At 41.7% G+C, this 17,172-nt stretch overlaps 2 protein-coding genes across 3 annotated transcripts; one reads left to right on the top strand and one right to left on the bottom strand.

Moving 5' to 3' along the window:
- The first annotated feature begins 1,550 nt into the window (after window positions 1-1,550).
- Window positions 1,551-6,029, top strand: c12h14orf28 (chromosome 12 C14orf28 homolog). 2 transcript variants are annotated; one of them, XM_061083040.1, is made up of 5 exons: window positions 1,551-1,794; window positions 2,051-2,575; window positions 3,707-3,796; window positions 3,884-4,018; window positions 4,949-6,029. In XM_061083040.1, exons 1-5 carry the CDS (start codon window positions 1,715-1,717, stop codon window positions 5,130-5,132), a joined length of 1,014 nt encoding a protein of 337 aa, XP_060939023.1. In that variant the 5' UTR covers window positions 1,551-1,714; the 3' UTR covers window positions 5,133-6,029. The 2 variants fall into 2 exon arrangements, with proteins under 2 accessions (XP_060939023.1, XP_060939024.1); XM_061083041.1 differs by lacking the exon at window positions 3,707-3,796.
- A 60-nt stretch (window positions 6,030-6,089) lies between these two features.
- Window positions 6,090-14,194, bottom strand: LOC133015770 (kelch-like protein 28). Its single transcript, XM_061083039.1, has 6 exons — window positions 14,086-14,194; window positions 13,063-13,323; window positions 12,348-12,985; window positions 11,767-12,210; window positions 9,730-9,938; window positions 6,090-9,593 (listed from the first exon to the last, which is right to left on the bottom strand). The coding sequence occupies exons 1-6, from the start codon at window positions 14,101-14,103 to the stop codon at window positions 9,430-9,432; spliced, it is 1,734 nt and encodes a 577-aa protein (XP_060939022.1). The 5' UTR covers window positions 14,104-14,194; the 3' UTR covers window positions 6,090-9,429.
- Between the last annotated feature and the right edge of the window lie 2,978 nt (window positions 14,195-17,172).

The raw sequence follows: 17,172 nt of genomic DNA, 5'->3' as shown, positions 1-17,172 counted from the left end.
ACACATAACGTACACACTTAGCGTTATGTCCCTGGTAAAAGTTAAAGTATGGCTCTGTGAAGCTTTGGAGGTTTGACCTCTAATAAACTTGATTTATAGATGAGTAAAAAGAAAAGCAATGACCTCTTTGCAATTATCCCTGTGCATTATTCTACATCATGCAGTGAACTGTAACTATTTTTTTATTAGTTTCAATATATTCAAGGCAACAATACAACTCATAAGTAAATTTTCAAGTAAAAGTTTCTCTTTATCTATATCTCTCTCAATCTATCCATCTCCCTCCCTATCGCTCTCTCTCCCTTCTCTCTCTATCTCCTTGTTCTCTCTCTCTCTCTCTCTCTCTCTCTCTCTCTCTCTCTCTCTCTCTCTCTCTATCTACCTCTCCATATATCTATCTATATATCTATTAATTCTATTTTCTATCTATATCTCTCTCCATCTATCTATCTCCCTCCCTTCTCTCTCTCTCTCTCTTTCTCTCTCTCTCTCTCTCTCTCTCTCTCTCTCTCTCTCTCTCTCTCTCTCTATCTATCTACCTCTCTATATATATACCTCTCTATCTATCTATCTATCTATCTATCTATCTATCTATCTATCTATCTATCTATCTATCTATCTATCTATCTATCTATCTATCTATCTATCTATCTATCTATCTATCTATCTATCTATCTATCTATTAATTATATCTTTTTTATCTATATCTCTTTCTATCTATCCAGCTCCCTCCCTCTCACTCACTCTCTCTATCTAACTTTCTCTCTCCATCTATCTATCTATCTATCTATCTATCTATCTATCTATCTATCTATCTATCTATCTATCTATCTATCTATCTATCGTTCTATTTATCTATCTATCGTTCTATCTATCTACCTCTCTATCTATCTATCTATCTATCTATCTATCTATCTATCTATCTATCTATCTATCTATCTATCTATCTATCTATCTATCTATCTATCTATCTATCTATCTATCTATCTATCTATCTATCTTTATATCTATCTATCTATCTATCTATCTATCTATCTATCTATCTATCTATCTATCTATCTATCTATCTATCTATCTATCTATCTATCTATCTATCTATCTATCTATCTGTCTATCTGTCTATCTATCTATCTATCTATCTATCTATCTATCTATCTATCTATCTATTAATTATATCTTTCTATCTATATCTCTTTCTATCTATCCAGCTCCCTCCCTCTCGCTCGCTCTCTCTATCTAACTTTCTCTCTCCATCTATCTATCTATCGTTCTATCCATCTACCTCTCTATCTATCTATCTATCTATCTATCTATCTATCTATCTATCTATCTATCTATCTATCTATCTATCTATCTATCTATCTATCTATCTATCTATCTATCTATCTATCTATCTATCTATCTATCTATCTATCTATCTATCTATCTATCTATCTATCTATCTATCTCTCTCTCTCTCACAGGGGATAGGGTGTAATTACGCAGAGAGCCAGCAGGGGGCAGCCCTGTATGTCCACAGCTCCCCTCTGACCTGTCAGCAGCAGCAGCAGTGTTTATGTTCCTGGGCCTGACGTGACAGGACGTTCACCGCGGGTTTGTTTTGCTGCCAGCGGAGGTGTCATCACTCACACTGTCATTACAGAGAGCTGGAGACCCCTACACGCGTGTATCTGACGTTCACTCCGACGCGAGACATGAAGAAACACCGGGAGCTATGGAAAGTACATGTTGTGTCCTGAGCGACAACGAAGAGCTGCAAACACGAAACACCGAGAACAACCCGCACTCCGAGAGGTGAGTTGCTAGCCAGATGCTAATTGGTCACACGGGGAGGTTTGGGGGCTCTGTGTATTTCCTGGAGCATGTGTGGGCGTTACTAGTCCCTGCCAGTGCTTTGTTTTGTCTCTGTGAGCTAACTCCATGTAGCTGTTTGCACGTAGTCTGTTCAAGTTGCTCCGCCCACTCCCAAACCTGCCCCAGCACCACACCGCTGCTGCATACCAAACCTCGTCCACATTCAGGCTAACTGGCGTGCATCATGTGCCTTTAGGTCCAAGACGCTGTTTGAGGAAATCCGAGCCTCCATCAACAACAATGACAAGGAGGACCGCTCCTTCTGGAGGCCCGTGCTGCCCTGGGGCGGCGTCTTCACCATCAAGGCGGGACGAAAAGCCATATCATGCACCCCCCTGTACGTCAAGATCAACCTGAAGAACACCTGCACCATCGACGGCTTCCTCATGATCCTCTACGTGATCCTGCGGGACAACCAGGGCTTCCCCCGGGAGCTGGCTGTCTTCCTGGGCAAGCAGTTCGTGGAGTGTTTCCTCTACCTGATGGACTCCTGCGATTACACCACCGTGAAGATGCTGTGGATCTGGGACAGGATGTCCAAGAGACAGTACCGCTCCGAGGTCCACCAGGCGGCGTTGGAGATCGACCTGTTCGGCAACGAGCACGAGAACTTCACAAAGAACTTGAAGAACCTCATGTCCACCATACAGGAGAGCCTGTGCACCAGCTGGAGCTGCCCAGCGCGCTTCCAGGAGTTCATCAAGATCACCATCAACATCAGGTATAATGCACACAGACAGTACAATATAACATCAGGTATACTGCACACAGACAGTATAATACAACATCAGGTACTGCACACAGACAGTATAATACAACATCAGGTATACTGCACACAGACAGTATAATATAACATTAGGTATACTGCACACAGACACTGTAATACAACATCAGGTACTGCACACAGACAGTATAATACAACATCAGGTATACTGCACACAGACACTGTAATATAACATCAGGTATACTGCACACAGACAGTATAATATAACATCAGGTATAATGCACACAGACACTGTAATATAACATCAGGTATACTGCACACAGACAGTATAATATAACATCAGGTATAATGCACACAGACACTGTAATATAACATCAGGTATACTGCACACAGACAGTATAATATAACATCAGGTATACTGCACACAGACAGTATAATACAACATCAGGTATACTCCACACATACAGTATAATATAACATCAGGTATACTGCACACAGACAGTATAATATAACATCAGGTATACTCCACACATACAGTATAATATAACATCAGGTATAGTGCACACAGACAGTATAATACAACATCAGGTATACTGCACTCAGACAGTATAATATAACATCAGGTATACTGCACACATACAGTATAATATAACAGCAGGTATACTGCACACAGACAGTATAATACAATATCAGGTATACTGCACACATACAGTATAACATAACAGCAGGTATACTGCACACAGACAGTATAATATAACATCAGGTATACTGCACACAGATAGTATAATATAACATCAGGTATACTGCACACAGACAGTATAATATAACATCAGGTATACTGCAGGCAGTACAATAACATGATGCTACAGGTACAAGATGAACAACCCGTCTACACTTCCTCCCATGGTCCAGAAATTATCCAAAATATCCCGGATACGAATGCTGCCATCTTGATTTCTGCCCCTTGATGTACTAACTAAACTGTAATAACCTCCACCTGGATGCATTCCATGCTGCCTCACTTTCTTTTCAAAGACATACTTTCCTTTCACCAAGTTGGTCAAATCCTGAATGGAGTTTTGTTGGATTTACATTTCTTTAAATGTCATTCTCACATTTTTCCACCAGCCCTCCTCATGAGCTGCCTCACAGAGACCCCATTCAGTCGGCCGTGGACGAGTTCCTCTGCCCAAAGCTCCTCCTCTGCTCAGAACTGGGGTGAGATGCGAGATAAGACGTTCGTGACCCTCTGACTCGGTTCAGTCTTGTTCCACTTCTGTGACCGTTTGTGTGCTTGTGTTCCAGGTGTGATGGTCTGAGGGAGTTCTCTCAGAGGGTCTTCTGCCACGGACCCCCACCCTTTGTCATTCTGAACATGCAGCGGTGGAAGTCAGAGGAGTTGTCCTACGTTCCATACCACTTGGCTCTCTGTCAGCACAGGTATGTTTGGTGTACAGCAGCGTGCGTCTGCATCACTTTGGTGCAAGTCACTATCACATGAACTCCCACTGCACTGACCTGCCGCATTATGGCTTTGGCACAGGGCTGTTTATTCAGCTTTAGGCAGATAAATAAAAACAATTTAAGCGTCGTAAAAGGAGGCTAAAACAGCAGTAAATTGTACAAGAAAGCGTATTGATAGATAATTTTAGAAAATATTTGTGTAATAGACAAAAAATGATTGCATCAACGTAGACGTATGCCGGGGTTCCTATGGACTCAAAAGTGTTACCGCAGGATCTTGGAAAGTTCAATAATCGGAATTCTAGGCCCTAAAAAAATACCTTGAATATTTTAAAATATTACACACTAGGTTCTGTTAATTATATAAACATTTATTTAATACTACTTCTGTCATGCTTTAAAATAAATTTCTTCTATTGATTCATTTATTTTGTGAGAAATGTTTTGCAATATCTCTCTGTAACGTGGTTATTTGAGGTTTTTGTGGAATTAATCTCGGATGTAGATACCAAGGGTTTAAATACATGTTTAATGCATCAAAAGATACTTGTTGTTACACCAAGCAGCATCTGCCACATTTGTAGAGGACTTTAGAATCCATCGTGTGCACTGCCTTTATAATATGGGAGGGTTATTATGTCACCGCAACACCTCTGACACACTCACCAAACCAAAGAAAATGTACCTCTATTCCCGTTGAACGCTGTTTTCGAGTAAACATTTCGCTCAATCCTGAAAATCATACCAAAATGGTGTAAAACGTTTTGATATTGAACGTGCCCCAGCTGTCATTACACCACCAATTGAATTAAATGTTTTTAGACCAGATGCAGATAACTTTGCCTATGATACCACCTTTATCAAAATATTAAAGAAAAAACCTCCTCTGTCCTCTTCTCTTCACAGGTACTTACTTGAGGGCGCCACACTCTTCAACAAGGAGGAGCATCACTACTCTGCAGCCTTCCAGATTGACGGCTGCTGGATGCACTATGACGGATTGAGGAGCGACAATCTGATCTTGTTACACAAGCCGCCCGAGCTCTTGCTGCTGTCCTCTCTGGTCTACATCCGTGCCTCTGAGAAGTGAACTGTACGGAAAGATGGATGATGAGCAGGAGACGCACTAAGCATAAGAGTGAAAGCATTCATCCACCCGTCCTATGATTATTTTGATATGACCCGATGTTTATTTCCCTCTACTTATCGCATCATTTGAATCTTTTAGTATTTCCCGTCAGCATTTGCTTACTGTTGGCTGTGAGAGTGCTGAATGACATGCTTCATTTCACCTGGATGCTTGCAGCAAGCTCACTGTGCAAAAGGAAAGTTACTTAACTTTTTCTAGGGGCATGCTTGGAATCCAAGAATATAATGGACTATAATAGTTCTGGGTTGATAATCATAACGATATCGATGAATAATGCACATTGTGTGAATTATCTGCCACAAACAAGGGACTGATTTGATTTAAAAAACATCATGGCTGTTAAATTCCTCACATGAGGGGGCATTTCTATTAAGGAGATTACATTAGCTGTGTACCACATTTGTACAGTTTTCTAAGTGTTTTGAACTCTACATTTATGCATATCAGCCCTTGCTCAAATTGAACTGGTGCTTTTTGTATGTACACTGTGGTATGAGGGTCAGAAACAAGGTGAAGGTCCCTGTCAGGTTAACAGGTCAGCTTTTGTTTCTTACCATGTTTGGGATGAGTGAACGTTAAAGTACAATTGTACATTTAAATGTTACTTGTTTGGCTTCCAGGCCACTAAGCTGGCAGCATTGACTCAGCATATACTGCATTCTCCTCCACAGAAGATATTACTTTTTATAACTTTAAAAAGAATTGTTGGTGTCACACGGTGCCTCTGCCAATGAGTTAGTATGAAATTGAGCTCTGTTGAGCATTAATCCTTTATCAAGGCAATTTTTTCTATGCAAACGTTGTCTTTAAAATGAAAAATACAAAAATGTTGGCCTACTTGTGTATTGATTTATTCGTGTTGCACGTATGAACAGAGTGAATGAGGATCAAAAGAGCCACATAACAGCAGACTACCTTTTAAGGCAGGCATTTTATTTTTAAACTGGGTACAACTGCACCACACAAACTGATTAGAATGTATGTAAAATGTCTTCAATCAAAAACATGGTCAAAATGTGAAAAGCTACCGTTTTTTCTACACCTAAGGTTATCTTGTACTTCCAGTATTAATCCACAGGATATAAAATTCAAGATCGCCGTCACCTCACTACTCCGGACACACGATGGGGTGGGGGGGGAAACGTAAAAGAAGCGGAGTGGTCATTTGGCTAAACATTGACATCAGTTTCAAAAAGGATTTTTTTTTCTTTCAGACACAAACATTAAGAGTGGCAGGCCGTCGCAGACCAGGTGTTAGTCGTCGTCCATCTGCTCTCTTTGAACAAGCACTTTGGTGAGAGTGGTGGCAAAAATAAACAGGACATTGGTTAGTTAGGCCATAACAAAAAAATACACACACAAACTTAACTTTAAACACGCCTTCCTTTTGCAGATTAACGTTTGCAGCTTTTCATCAGCCTTGCTCTAAGTAGTAGTTAGTATACACCTCAGATGATGACATTACACGTAACATTGACGCTAGATGAACCATGGCAGCAGCACATATTCACGCCTGCATGATTTGTGCTGTGATTAAGAGACATAACAAAATCCATTACAGTAGACAAAAAAAATCTGGTAACAGAACATAAACAATACAAATCATAAATACGAATAAAAGAAGTCATTCACATCTTCATAAAATAATTATGCAGGAACATACATTAGTTTGCTTATACTCAACATGGTGATGCAAACAATCCGCGACAGACAAAGTCTCACCAGTGACACTCTGACAAACATACAAGGCAAATGTCATTAAAGTGGAAGAGCACATGTCCTGTGGGCTGTTTCCACGACCGGTACATGGTAAAAACTGCTGGTTATCAGTATTTTCATGTGTATACTTCAGTTTGGCCACCAATTCAATAAATTGTGAGCTATCCATTAGATTCTAGATAAATAAACGTATGCCTTGTACAAAATTAAACAGCATGCACAACAAAATGACAACACAAAATTTCTGGTAAGATGAGGCAAAGTCAATGGTACCAAAAGTGACTGGACAGACATGCCATGTGGGGAGGGGGGGGTTCAACAATATGAAATGCCTTGGCTTTTTAAAAGAGACAAACATAAAAACACACTCGTTGTCCACACACGGAACAGAAAATAATAATATTGCATTTTCTAAATGCCGTCAACCTAAATTATAAAACATGTACAAATTACAATATGTATCAAATAGTTTGGTAAGTGCAATGCAGAGCTTGGTTTTAAGTTTCCATCTATGTGCAAACCTCAGTGCACAAAACAACTCAAAACTAGACTTGAACGTCGACAGTGACTCAACAAAGTGGCACCACGAGTAGTCGTTTCCTAGTCTGGCACCCCCTCTATTGCTGTGCGTCGCTTGACCTTTCTATCAGTGGAGCCAGAGGCAGCACAGAGCGCCACCTTCAGCCAGCCTGGGGTCACAACACACACCCAGACGAGCACTAATCAGGTCTCTCTCCCAGGACACAGAACTGCTGACAGTGACAACTTGGCCTGAGGTGGCTAACACAGCCCCTGGTGCTTTGTCTTCCATAACCATGACAGTATGGAAGAATGTGATGCTAATACATTAGCAATAATTAAGTGTTTCAATTCAAAGAGGGATGCAGTTTCTGCCCCTAGGGGTTGGAGAAAATAAAATAAAAATAAGGTGCATGTTTTGGCACTATACATGAAACTGAACCAATGACCTCAAACCTGATCTCACAGGCGAGACCGTGGCCACGTGTTTGGTAGCAGGTTGGCGAGCATAAAGACTTCTCACACACCTGATTGGAGGCAAGAGCGAGGAGTGACATTGTACTGGCAACAGGTGTTGAGACAAGGCAAAGCATGCTCATATCCTGCATTAGGGATCACGTGAAGAAAATAAATGCCTATAAAACATAATAAATAGTACAAAAAACATAGTGTTGATTTTGTATGGGGGGGGGGGTTGAATTATGGGGGCAGAAGTTTGTGGTTGTCCAACCAAAGGACGTCCCTTTCAGTACGACTTCATTTTATTGCATGGTTGGGGGCCATTTCGGTTTTTAACGCATTTAAATGCACATAAATCAATATGATTAAACATGTAAAGCTGTAATGAGGCAGAGATTGACCTAATTGTGTGAGGCAACACAGACAAACAGCTGAATCCTGATTCCTAAATATAGCACCAGTTGGTATCGTGTACAGACCAAAGGGTGAACATAGGGCCATGGTCGATTACAACTATTGTGAAGAGTAGCAAGTGCATGACCCGACCTCAAGAGGCTGTAACAGAAGCTAGAACATGGGGATTCTTTTCTTTTTTTAACATGGCTCCAAGAATGACAGAGACTAGTGGCAAACACCGAGGAGAATTCGTCATTCACCTCTAAATTGACCCTCGGTATCAAACTACACACATACATTCACACACGCACACACACGCTAGTGACCCAGTGCAGAAAAAACATTTACAGGCAATGCACTAGAGGATATATTCATCTATATGTTTCATTTAGACCATTTACAAGAGAGGAAAAAAGGCAGCCCTTTTTGAGAAAATATAAAGATTCCAACGTTTGTTTTGTGAAGCACTGATTTTGATGCAGAACTCGTGGGTTGCTGAGCCCGAGCATCGGTTCTGCACGTAAACACGCAGTAAAACAATCCTATCCGACATGCACTTACTCCTCGAGCATACACACGGACATACACACTAACATGGCCGACAACCACATATTTCATACAAGTACACAAGCGGTGTTCTACTAAAGTTTGAAGATATGGTTCCGTTTTGCAGCAGGGAAATTAACGAGAGAAACAAAACTATTTAGGTGTTAAATGGCATGAAGGAAATAAAACACAAATGTGTGCTGACATAACAGAATAATGATGAAAAAAGTGACAAGATTTTTCCCACAATCCTCTGGGAAATGGCTCAGAGTCCTTATTGTGGTCCAGCAGCAGTAGAGCGGTCGTCTCCTTGTGCCTGTGACAACAGCCGTCCAACTCTCTTCCTTTCACATCCACGCAACGTCGTAGCTCTTCATCGCCGCAGCCATGTCTGTGGTCCCCCTCTCTCTCTCCAGCCAGCTCGCCCAGCACATTGATCCACCCAGCAGGCCCTCTCACTCTCTCCTCTGGTGTTCCCATTGCTGTGCAGCGCTACTCTGCACCTGGAGGATGAATGTGGGACGGAGGAGGAGACAACAAAAAAGAAAAGTCTTCGTGTCTAAGTTACTTATTGGGTCCTAGCCGGCTGGGCCATGGGTCAAAGGGCAGTCAGGCCAAAGTTACAGCGGCAGTACAACATGCCGCTTGAGTCCAACCAGCTGTCTGAGATGGGGTCATAGCGCTGGACAGTGTTCAGGTAAGACGACCCAGAGTGACCCCCCACCACATAGAGGTAGTTGTCCACAATGGCAGAGCCTACACCTGTAAAACAGCGATGTCACATGTGGCCAGTTAGAGGCATCATTCTCCTTTTAAGTGATGCAATACTAACAGCAGATGCATTATATCCTCCAACAGGATGTTTAATACTATAAGAATGAATAGGGCATGAACTCACCTGTGCGAGGTTCGTTCATGGGCCGACAGGCTGTCCACTGGTTCTGGTGTGGATCGTACCTCTCAATGCTGGACAGGTGGGACACTCCATTATGTCCACCAACCACAAATATGAAGCCGAGCATGACGCCTACTCCAAAGTTGATCCTCTTATCTGCCATGGGGGCTACCATTTCCCAGGCATCCTTGCTGGTGTCGTACCGCTCCACGCTGCGCAGAACAAAACAAAACAAAACAATGGTTAAAAATAAACGTCAGTTCATTCGAATAAGACATGTCACTTACAACTGGTGGTACAGAGCTGGGCGGAGAGTTGGGGGTTTTATGTCCTTTACATTTTTTAACCATTGTCAGATTATACTTTAACACTTCAGATTTTCAAAACAAACAATATTTACTCAAATCGCATTACCAACCGTCAAATCATGTCCCATTAGATAATACATCAATCCATTATCTATACAGCATATCCTATGAGGGTCTCAGGGGGAGCTGGAGCCAATCCCAGCCGACATTGGGTGAGAGAAGGGGGACACCCTGAACTGATCTCCCAACATATAGGGACAAAAACCATTTAACCCTCACATCTACGCTCAATTCTTCAATTAACCTAACATCAATCTGCATGTCTTTGGTCTGTGGCTAGCCAGAGTACCCCGAGAAAACCCACGCAGATATGGTGAGAAGAGAACATGCCAACTGCACTGAAAGAACTAGTCAGGATTTGAAGAGGGAACCTTCTTGTCGTGAGGTGACTCAACATATTTGAAAATCTTTTAAACATCAGCTAAGAAATCGTTAGAGGTAATGAAGTTGCACATTTTAATTCAAGTATTTACTTAGATACTAATATCTTTGATTATTCAGTATCTCACAGTACAAACAGTAACAGATATATTTCACTGTTCCCAGCAATACCTCAGCTTAAAACTCTAATGGACTTCCTATGATTGTCTGACTTCAAGTTTTTAAAAATACAATGTGTCCAAATATATGAACGTAATGTCTTAAACTGAAATAACAGCTGACGGAAAAAATATAAAAGGATGTGCATGTTTTGGAAAAGGTGTATATCTTTATGCACCAAGTTTATGCAATTCGGAGTAAATTGGCTATGACAAGCAAAAAACACCCCAACTATACTACATAAAAAGCAATAATTACTCAAAAGACCTATTTCAAACTACAGCGATAATGTGCTTAGTTTAGACGGTCTCATAACAAACACACTCATACACACTGTCGAATCTAACCCTGGCAATGTGGGGTTGTTTTGCAGTGTGCTAGGACATAGAAGCCACTGGGGGAAGAAAAGAAAAAAAACAGTCCCGAAAGATTGTTTGTCCAAACACATTCTCCTGAGGAGTTTCAGGAGTCAAGGAAACGAGCAACAGAGACACGGCTCTCTAGAGACCTACAGCAACAACAGAGGTCTGAACTGGCAGCACACAGGCAGGCAGCCTCTCAGGGAAACTTCAGCAACCACTCACGCTCCGACTCCTCTTCACTCATTAACAGGTTCCTGGTCATTTTCTCAGAGACACTTGACATCCTTCACTTGATTGCCAGTTCTATTAAATAACTACAAGACCTTGAGAGAGAGTTGGATTTGGAGATCTCAGAGTGGTGACAAGCTTTTCCCTGGGATCAAGGTCTATTTTAAAAAAGGTGCGACAGAGCACCACAACCTTACAAATCTTAGGTCAAATGTCATCTATAGGAACAAAACAACATGGAGTTGCAGGTTTTGATTATATATGAAGAAACTGAGCTGCTACAGAATAAATGATTTTCAGACTTCTTAACTTTTGGGGGAATATAATTCATGCAACCTATACAATTGTACAACATATGCACAATTGTGTTATTTACAGTTTCGACACAGCCAAAGACAAGGTTGCAGCACTTTCTCACTTCCATACAGGTTCATTAAACCCGTTCAGAACATCCCTACTGTATATTTTCATAAAACCCACAAGCAGATGACATTGATTTCAGCAGATCAAACAGGCATCATAACCATTCTCAGTGGATTTACCTGTTCATGTGGGCTGGGCCATAGCCTCCGATAGCGTACACCATTCCATCCAGCACAGCAGTGGCAAAGCAGCTGCGGGACTTTGTCATGGGGGCCACCGGCTGCCACTCCTTCAACTTAGGGACGTATTTCTCCACCGACTGAAGGTAATACTGCCCGTCATAGCCCCCCAGGGCGTACAGCTCTCCGGCCAGGACCACCACCCCGAGGGTGCTGCGGCACTCTGCCATGCGCTCCACCGAGGACCAGGTGTTGCTTTCGGGGTCCCAGCTCTCCACTGTGCTCTCGTGTCTCCGATAGCTGATGCCCTGTCTCATGTGTGTGGCAATGCCTCCCACCACATATACCTTGTGGTCCAGCACTGCTACACCGAACTCATACCGTGGCACGCTGAGAGGGGCCAGTCCGATCCACGAATCGGTCTGAGGGAAATACATTTCCATGCTGCGAGAGAAAGGCAGAATCGGATTAGTCTGATCGCTTTTAAAACAGATCATACCAAAGGCTTAGACAATACAGACGTTTGGAAAGTTACCTTTATAACAGTGCTTACATTATTATCCAGACATTATCATCATTACCTTTCTAGTGTGGCAAACAGTCCAGCCTTGCCTCCGACTGCAAGCAGCACCTTGGGAGCACACCTGGGCCGTGCGGACAAAACGGTCTGATAGGAAAGTCGGTGCTCTGGCATAAAATGATATTTTAGGGCCTCATTGAGCAGGTGCTTGCATGCGTGGTCATCTCGTATAAGGTGGTTGGCTTCATATAGGCGAGTGAGGAATTTGACGCTGAGGAGTGGAAGGCGAACGCAGTGCAGCAGCTGTGCCAGATGCTGCTGTCTCTCAGTTACATCATATTTGATCCACGATTCCAGGGCGTAGAATACAGTCTCCTCCGTGACCACCTTGAGGCAGTCATTGGACACAATTTCGTCCAACTCGGCCCTCGTCAGTTCAAAAAACTCCTCCGTCTGACAGACGTCCTCAAAGTTCTCACAGATGAACTTAGTGGCAGCCAGGCACAGATCGTGACAGCCATACGTCTCTGCAAAGCGAGAGATGCCTATACAGTTCCCAGCATCGAGCTGGCTCTCTAAGAAGGAGCAGCACTCCTTGAGCACTAGCTTAACCTGGAGTAAGTTGGCAGCCGGGAGCAGAGATTCCACCGTTTCCTGGGAGATAAACACAGTACCAGTGTAGGCATACTCTACGATGGCCTGCAACAGAAAGAGTAAACATGTCACATAATTGAAAACAAGTGAGTGCAGTTAATGACCGCCGGCTCCGAACATACCTGCAAGGCAGTCTCGTCGATGCACTGGAACTCCACCTCAGAGGTCTCCTTCTCGGACAGGTTACCCGTGAACATGGCCTTGAAGTAAGGACTAATGCTGGCCAGCACTACTTTGTGGGCATGGATCTTGGCATCGCCCACCCGCAGGACAATGTCACATAGTTCATGATCCTGCCGCAGGAGCTGGAGGCCTTGCAGCAGCTGCTCCGAGTGAGGCCGTGTGAGACTGGCAAACATGTAGGACTGGTCCTGCTGGTCCATCTGCGAGGAGGGGGTCCACACGTTAGTGCAGTGTTGACATTGTGGTTTAGAGAGATCTGTTAGATGAACTGACATGTAGCTGGAAGTGAAGCAGCCGCCATCCTGACCACAAACCCAAAGTAAACACAGATCTGTGCGACATGACACAATAACAACACGTGTATGACTCATTCGGGGATGTTTTGAAGTAACACGGTGGTGAATCAGACGTCTTCTGCTCGCTGTCCTCTGAGGAGCATGATCTTCTTAATCCAAATGCTAACAAGGCTTAAAGTTGAACAGTCGTACCGGCCAGAAAGCAATAAACTAACCGGTTAGCCTCAAATCTACGTTCTACTTGCATGTATGCTTAATGACACCCAGAAACAGAACGGTGAGGGTTTGTTGTCTGGGGCCTTGGCTTGATTTCTGTACACGGCTGGTCCACAACTCGCTAGCTACCACTTAGCTTCGCATCAGCGGAGACAGTTAATGCAGCTACCACACTTTTCCACCAGAAACAAAACCCCGCGGATGTCATGTCTACATTAACATTCACGTCGCCGTCACGATGTCAACAACGTCAGACCCAAGCAAACACACGGCGCCGACATCTGCTCCATTGCATCGCAGCGAGAGGCACGTTAGCTGCTAAAAATAAACACGGTTCCTGTGGCTAGCTGCATCATTGACTGATGTACAGTAACATGGCTGACAGGCTCTGAACGGGACTCCACGGCTCGGCTTCGCGTCACATGTACACAGCGCCACACGAACACGAACCTGGAGCCTGTGGTCCATCGGTAGCGCCGCTGGAAAGGTGACGACCGGGTTTGCAGCGTCGGAGCTCAGCAACGACGAGTGGGGACCCCGGGCGGCGGTGAGGAAAACAAGCAGCTACCACAGCGAAGCTAGGCTCAGCGCTACCGAGCAGACTTTATACGAGCCAGCCATCGGAGGAGCACACCCACTTCCGCCGCCTTCAAAATAAAACAACGCTGTCACTGCTCCATGTTTCACACGCAGATAAAGTGTCAGAATCCAGTGATGATCCATGGTTATAATGTACAAACTTCAGCAGTGTTGTCATTCTTAGAGGAAGAACAACACTGTCCAATAGACCTGATTCATAACAACAGTGTAATGGTGTACGAGTCACTCATGCACATTTATTTTAAAGTAAAATTTCAAGATAAGGGGATAAACTAAAGATATCAGTACATAATTTGCTTATTTCTCAGGATCTCTAGATGTTGTACAGTTGAGTAAAAATGTGGACACAGAAATAAAAAAATAATACAAGTATTATGTTTGAAAGTGAGTGAAGGATATCGGAACTGGGCTTTTACTTTCTTTGCTCTTTTCATTCATAAAATGTATTTACTAACAACATGAATGATATGATATTAAGAATGATTTATATTATTTATCAATGACTAAATCAAATGTTCTAAAAAGTTATAGGTTTTAATGACAATATAGATAAATATCTGATTATTGACAATATAATATCATATATTTGTAATATTTAATATGATATATCAGTAGTTATAGATGTATTCACAATATTTATTAAAATAATAATGTATAATATTATGATATAATATATACGATATATATATGAATTCTATAGTACATAAAAAACTAGTTGGGTTAATTTATTTTAAAGTGGGAATTGAAAATATTTACATAAAATATATAAATGTAACATGTCCTGCTTTAATAAATATATTTTGCAAATGTAGCAATCACTCTACATGCTATAAAACAATAAAAATAAAGTTGTACAATTTTAAATCAAAGAAAGAATATGATAAGAGTTATTTTTCTTCGATTTGAATAAGACTTATTTAGTAAATTTGGAAATTGAGTAAACTGGATTCATTTTTTGTTTACATTTTTTGAAATAATTTGAGGTATTGATACTCCTAAGATGATATCGCAGTGGTTTAAAGTCGAAAAAACTACTCCAATGTGTATTTCCATGACCCCTCTTATGCCTCTCTCTGGAGCTCCAGACACAGCAGGCTGTTTTTCGCTTGCCTCATTCATTATTTGTGAGGCCCTCCTCTGAGTGACATGTGAACATGCAGGCCTATCACCGGTCTCCTTCTGGAAGCATTGAAGACCTCTCCGGTAAACACAAATGGAGACGACCACAGCTGAGAGTCATGTTATTATGTTTGGATACAGCTGTAGAAGACCAGGTTAGAGTCCTCCTTCCTCTCCAGGTGCAGCTGTGGCAATGATGCCATGATGACAACAGAAAGAAAGAATGTGCTGCAGGGAGACACACACGGTAGATTCTCAAATGATAATAATAGTAACCTTCACTGTAGCCAAAGTCTTTACGTTACCAAAGTTTTCTATTTTTTCTGCTCATCAGGCTCTTAGGATACTTAAGCAGCTTCAGTCCCCAACAAACTACATGACAGAGAATCCTGGCCTGGAACCTGTGTGCATGACTCTCTGAAAAATGCACACAACATTTATCATGCTGACTATTGGCCTTTGAGGCTCAGGCTCATCCTGTAAGTTAGTAATTATTTCATAATTAATAATTCAACTGGATTTGTAAAGAACCTTTCATGCAAAAATGCAGCTCAAAGTGCTTTACATACAAAATAGATACAAAATAAAACATGTTGAAATGTATTTCATATAAGAGAAGATTTTATAAAACACAACAGGTTAAATTATGTTGAAAAGAAAAGGACATAGATGTATTTTAAAATACAGAAAAACAGAAAAAGAAACCAATAAAAAAGATTCTAAACTGATTATTAGTTATGTTAACTTCACTTGATGAAATGAAATATTTGAGGCACTTCTGTTCAGTAGAAAAATTACTTTATTACAGAAAATAAACAGTTAAATACACACGTGGTGGTGTTTAGAAAAGACTTTGATCTAAATGTAATAAATGTAATAATAACAAAATATTGCAAAACGTATTGCACTGAAAAAAATGAACTGACATGTCTGTAAAGTGCAATTATCCCCCCTTCCTGCTTTTTCCGGCATACAGGAGCTTTGTCAGCTGCTGCTGGGGCCATCTTGGGAGAAAGGTGAGGTTTGTAATTCCCTCATGTGAAGTCCTTACCATACGCGAGGAGTTCCCTGGTGATGGCAACAGTTACGTTGGCTTCAGACCACCCCTCGACAGAAACGAATGACACAGACAGTGATGACCTCTTCTTTTGGTATTCTCTCAAACTGAGAGGACAGCAGCTAATTTTATATATGTAAATTTTACTTACTTTGTAATAAATATTTCTTTTTTGTAATCAAGACCGTTTGTGTATCTTACCATATGTTTTGACTGTCTTTGCTGTGCAGTGCCTCTTCTTTGCCTTCGGATATTTCATTTTACAGATCTCGATTAGATCTCTAGATCTCTAGATTTCAATTAATTAATTGATTATCAGATAAAATTCTTTATAAATGTGGTCACATGCTTCTTACATTGTAGAAGTCCCCCCGTAAAATATAGATTTACAAATATTTCGGACTAAACAGACATTAACTATCCAAAACAATATAGATTTCTTATCTGCAAAACATCCGATGAAAGGGCAGATGACATCCTTTGAGGCAAAAGTAGGACAACACTTTGGAATTCCTCCAAAAGATAAGAGGGGGTTCTGAGGCTGGACTGGTCCCAGCTGGGTTGGGCTCAGAGAAGAGTGCTGGGTCTATTATACGTCATACTTGGCCGGATATATGAAAGCAGCCGTTTCAATTACATCTTTCTTGGAATGTACTAAGTGAAAAAGTCCGTGGGCTGACTGTTTTCATACTTTGAGGGTCCCTGCTGCCCCCTTCAAGGAAGTAGTACAAGCCCAGAAAACGTACTTTACACAACATTGG

This window comes from Limanda limanda, chromosome 12 (genome assembly GCF_963576545.1).
Source record: "Limanda limanda chromosome 12, fLimLim1.1, whole genome shotgun sequence".
Taxonomy (NCBI): Eukaryota; Metazoa; Chordata; class Actinopteri; order Pleuronectiformes; family Pleuronectidae; genus Limanda; species Limanda limanda.
This window is presented reverse-complemented; position numbering and strand designations above follow the sequence as displayed.

Bases quoted from the DNA above. Each gene is read 5' to 3' on its own strand.
- LOC133015770 (XM_061083039.1), bottom strand. The intron at 12,986-13,062 runs GTATGTTCGGAG...TTTCTGTTGCAG, and splicing joins TCGACGAGACTGCCTTGCAG to GCCATCGTAGAGTATGCCTA. The intron at 12,211-12,347 runs GTAATGATGATA...TTTCTCTCGCAG, and splicing joins CTGTTTGCCACACTAGAAAG to CATGGAAATGTATTTCCCTC.
- c12h14orf28 (XM_061083040.1), top strand. From the start codon at position 1,715: ATGGAAAGTACATGTTGTGTCCTGAGCGACAACGAAGAGCTGCAAACA. The intron at 1,795-2,050 runs GTGAGTTGCTAG...ATGTGCCTTTAG, and splicing joins AACAACCCGCACTCCGAGAG to GTCCAAGACGCTGTTTGAGG. The intron at 3,797-3,883 runs GTGAGATGCGAG...CTTGTGTTCCAG, and splicing joins CTCCTCTGCTCAGAACTGGG to GTGTGATGGTCTGAGGGAGT.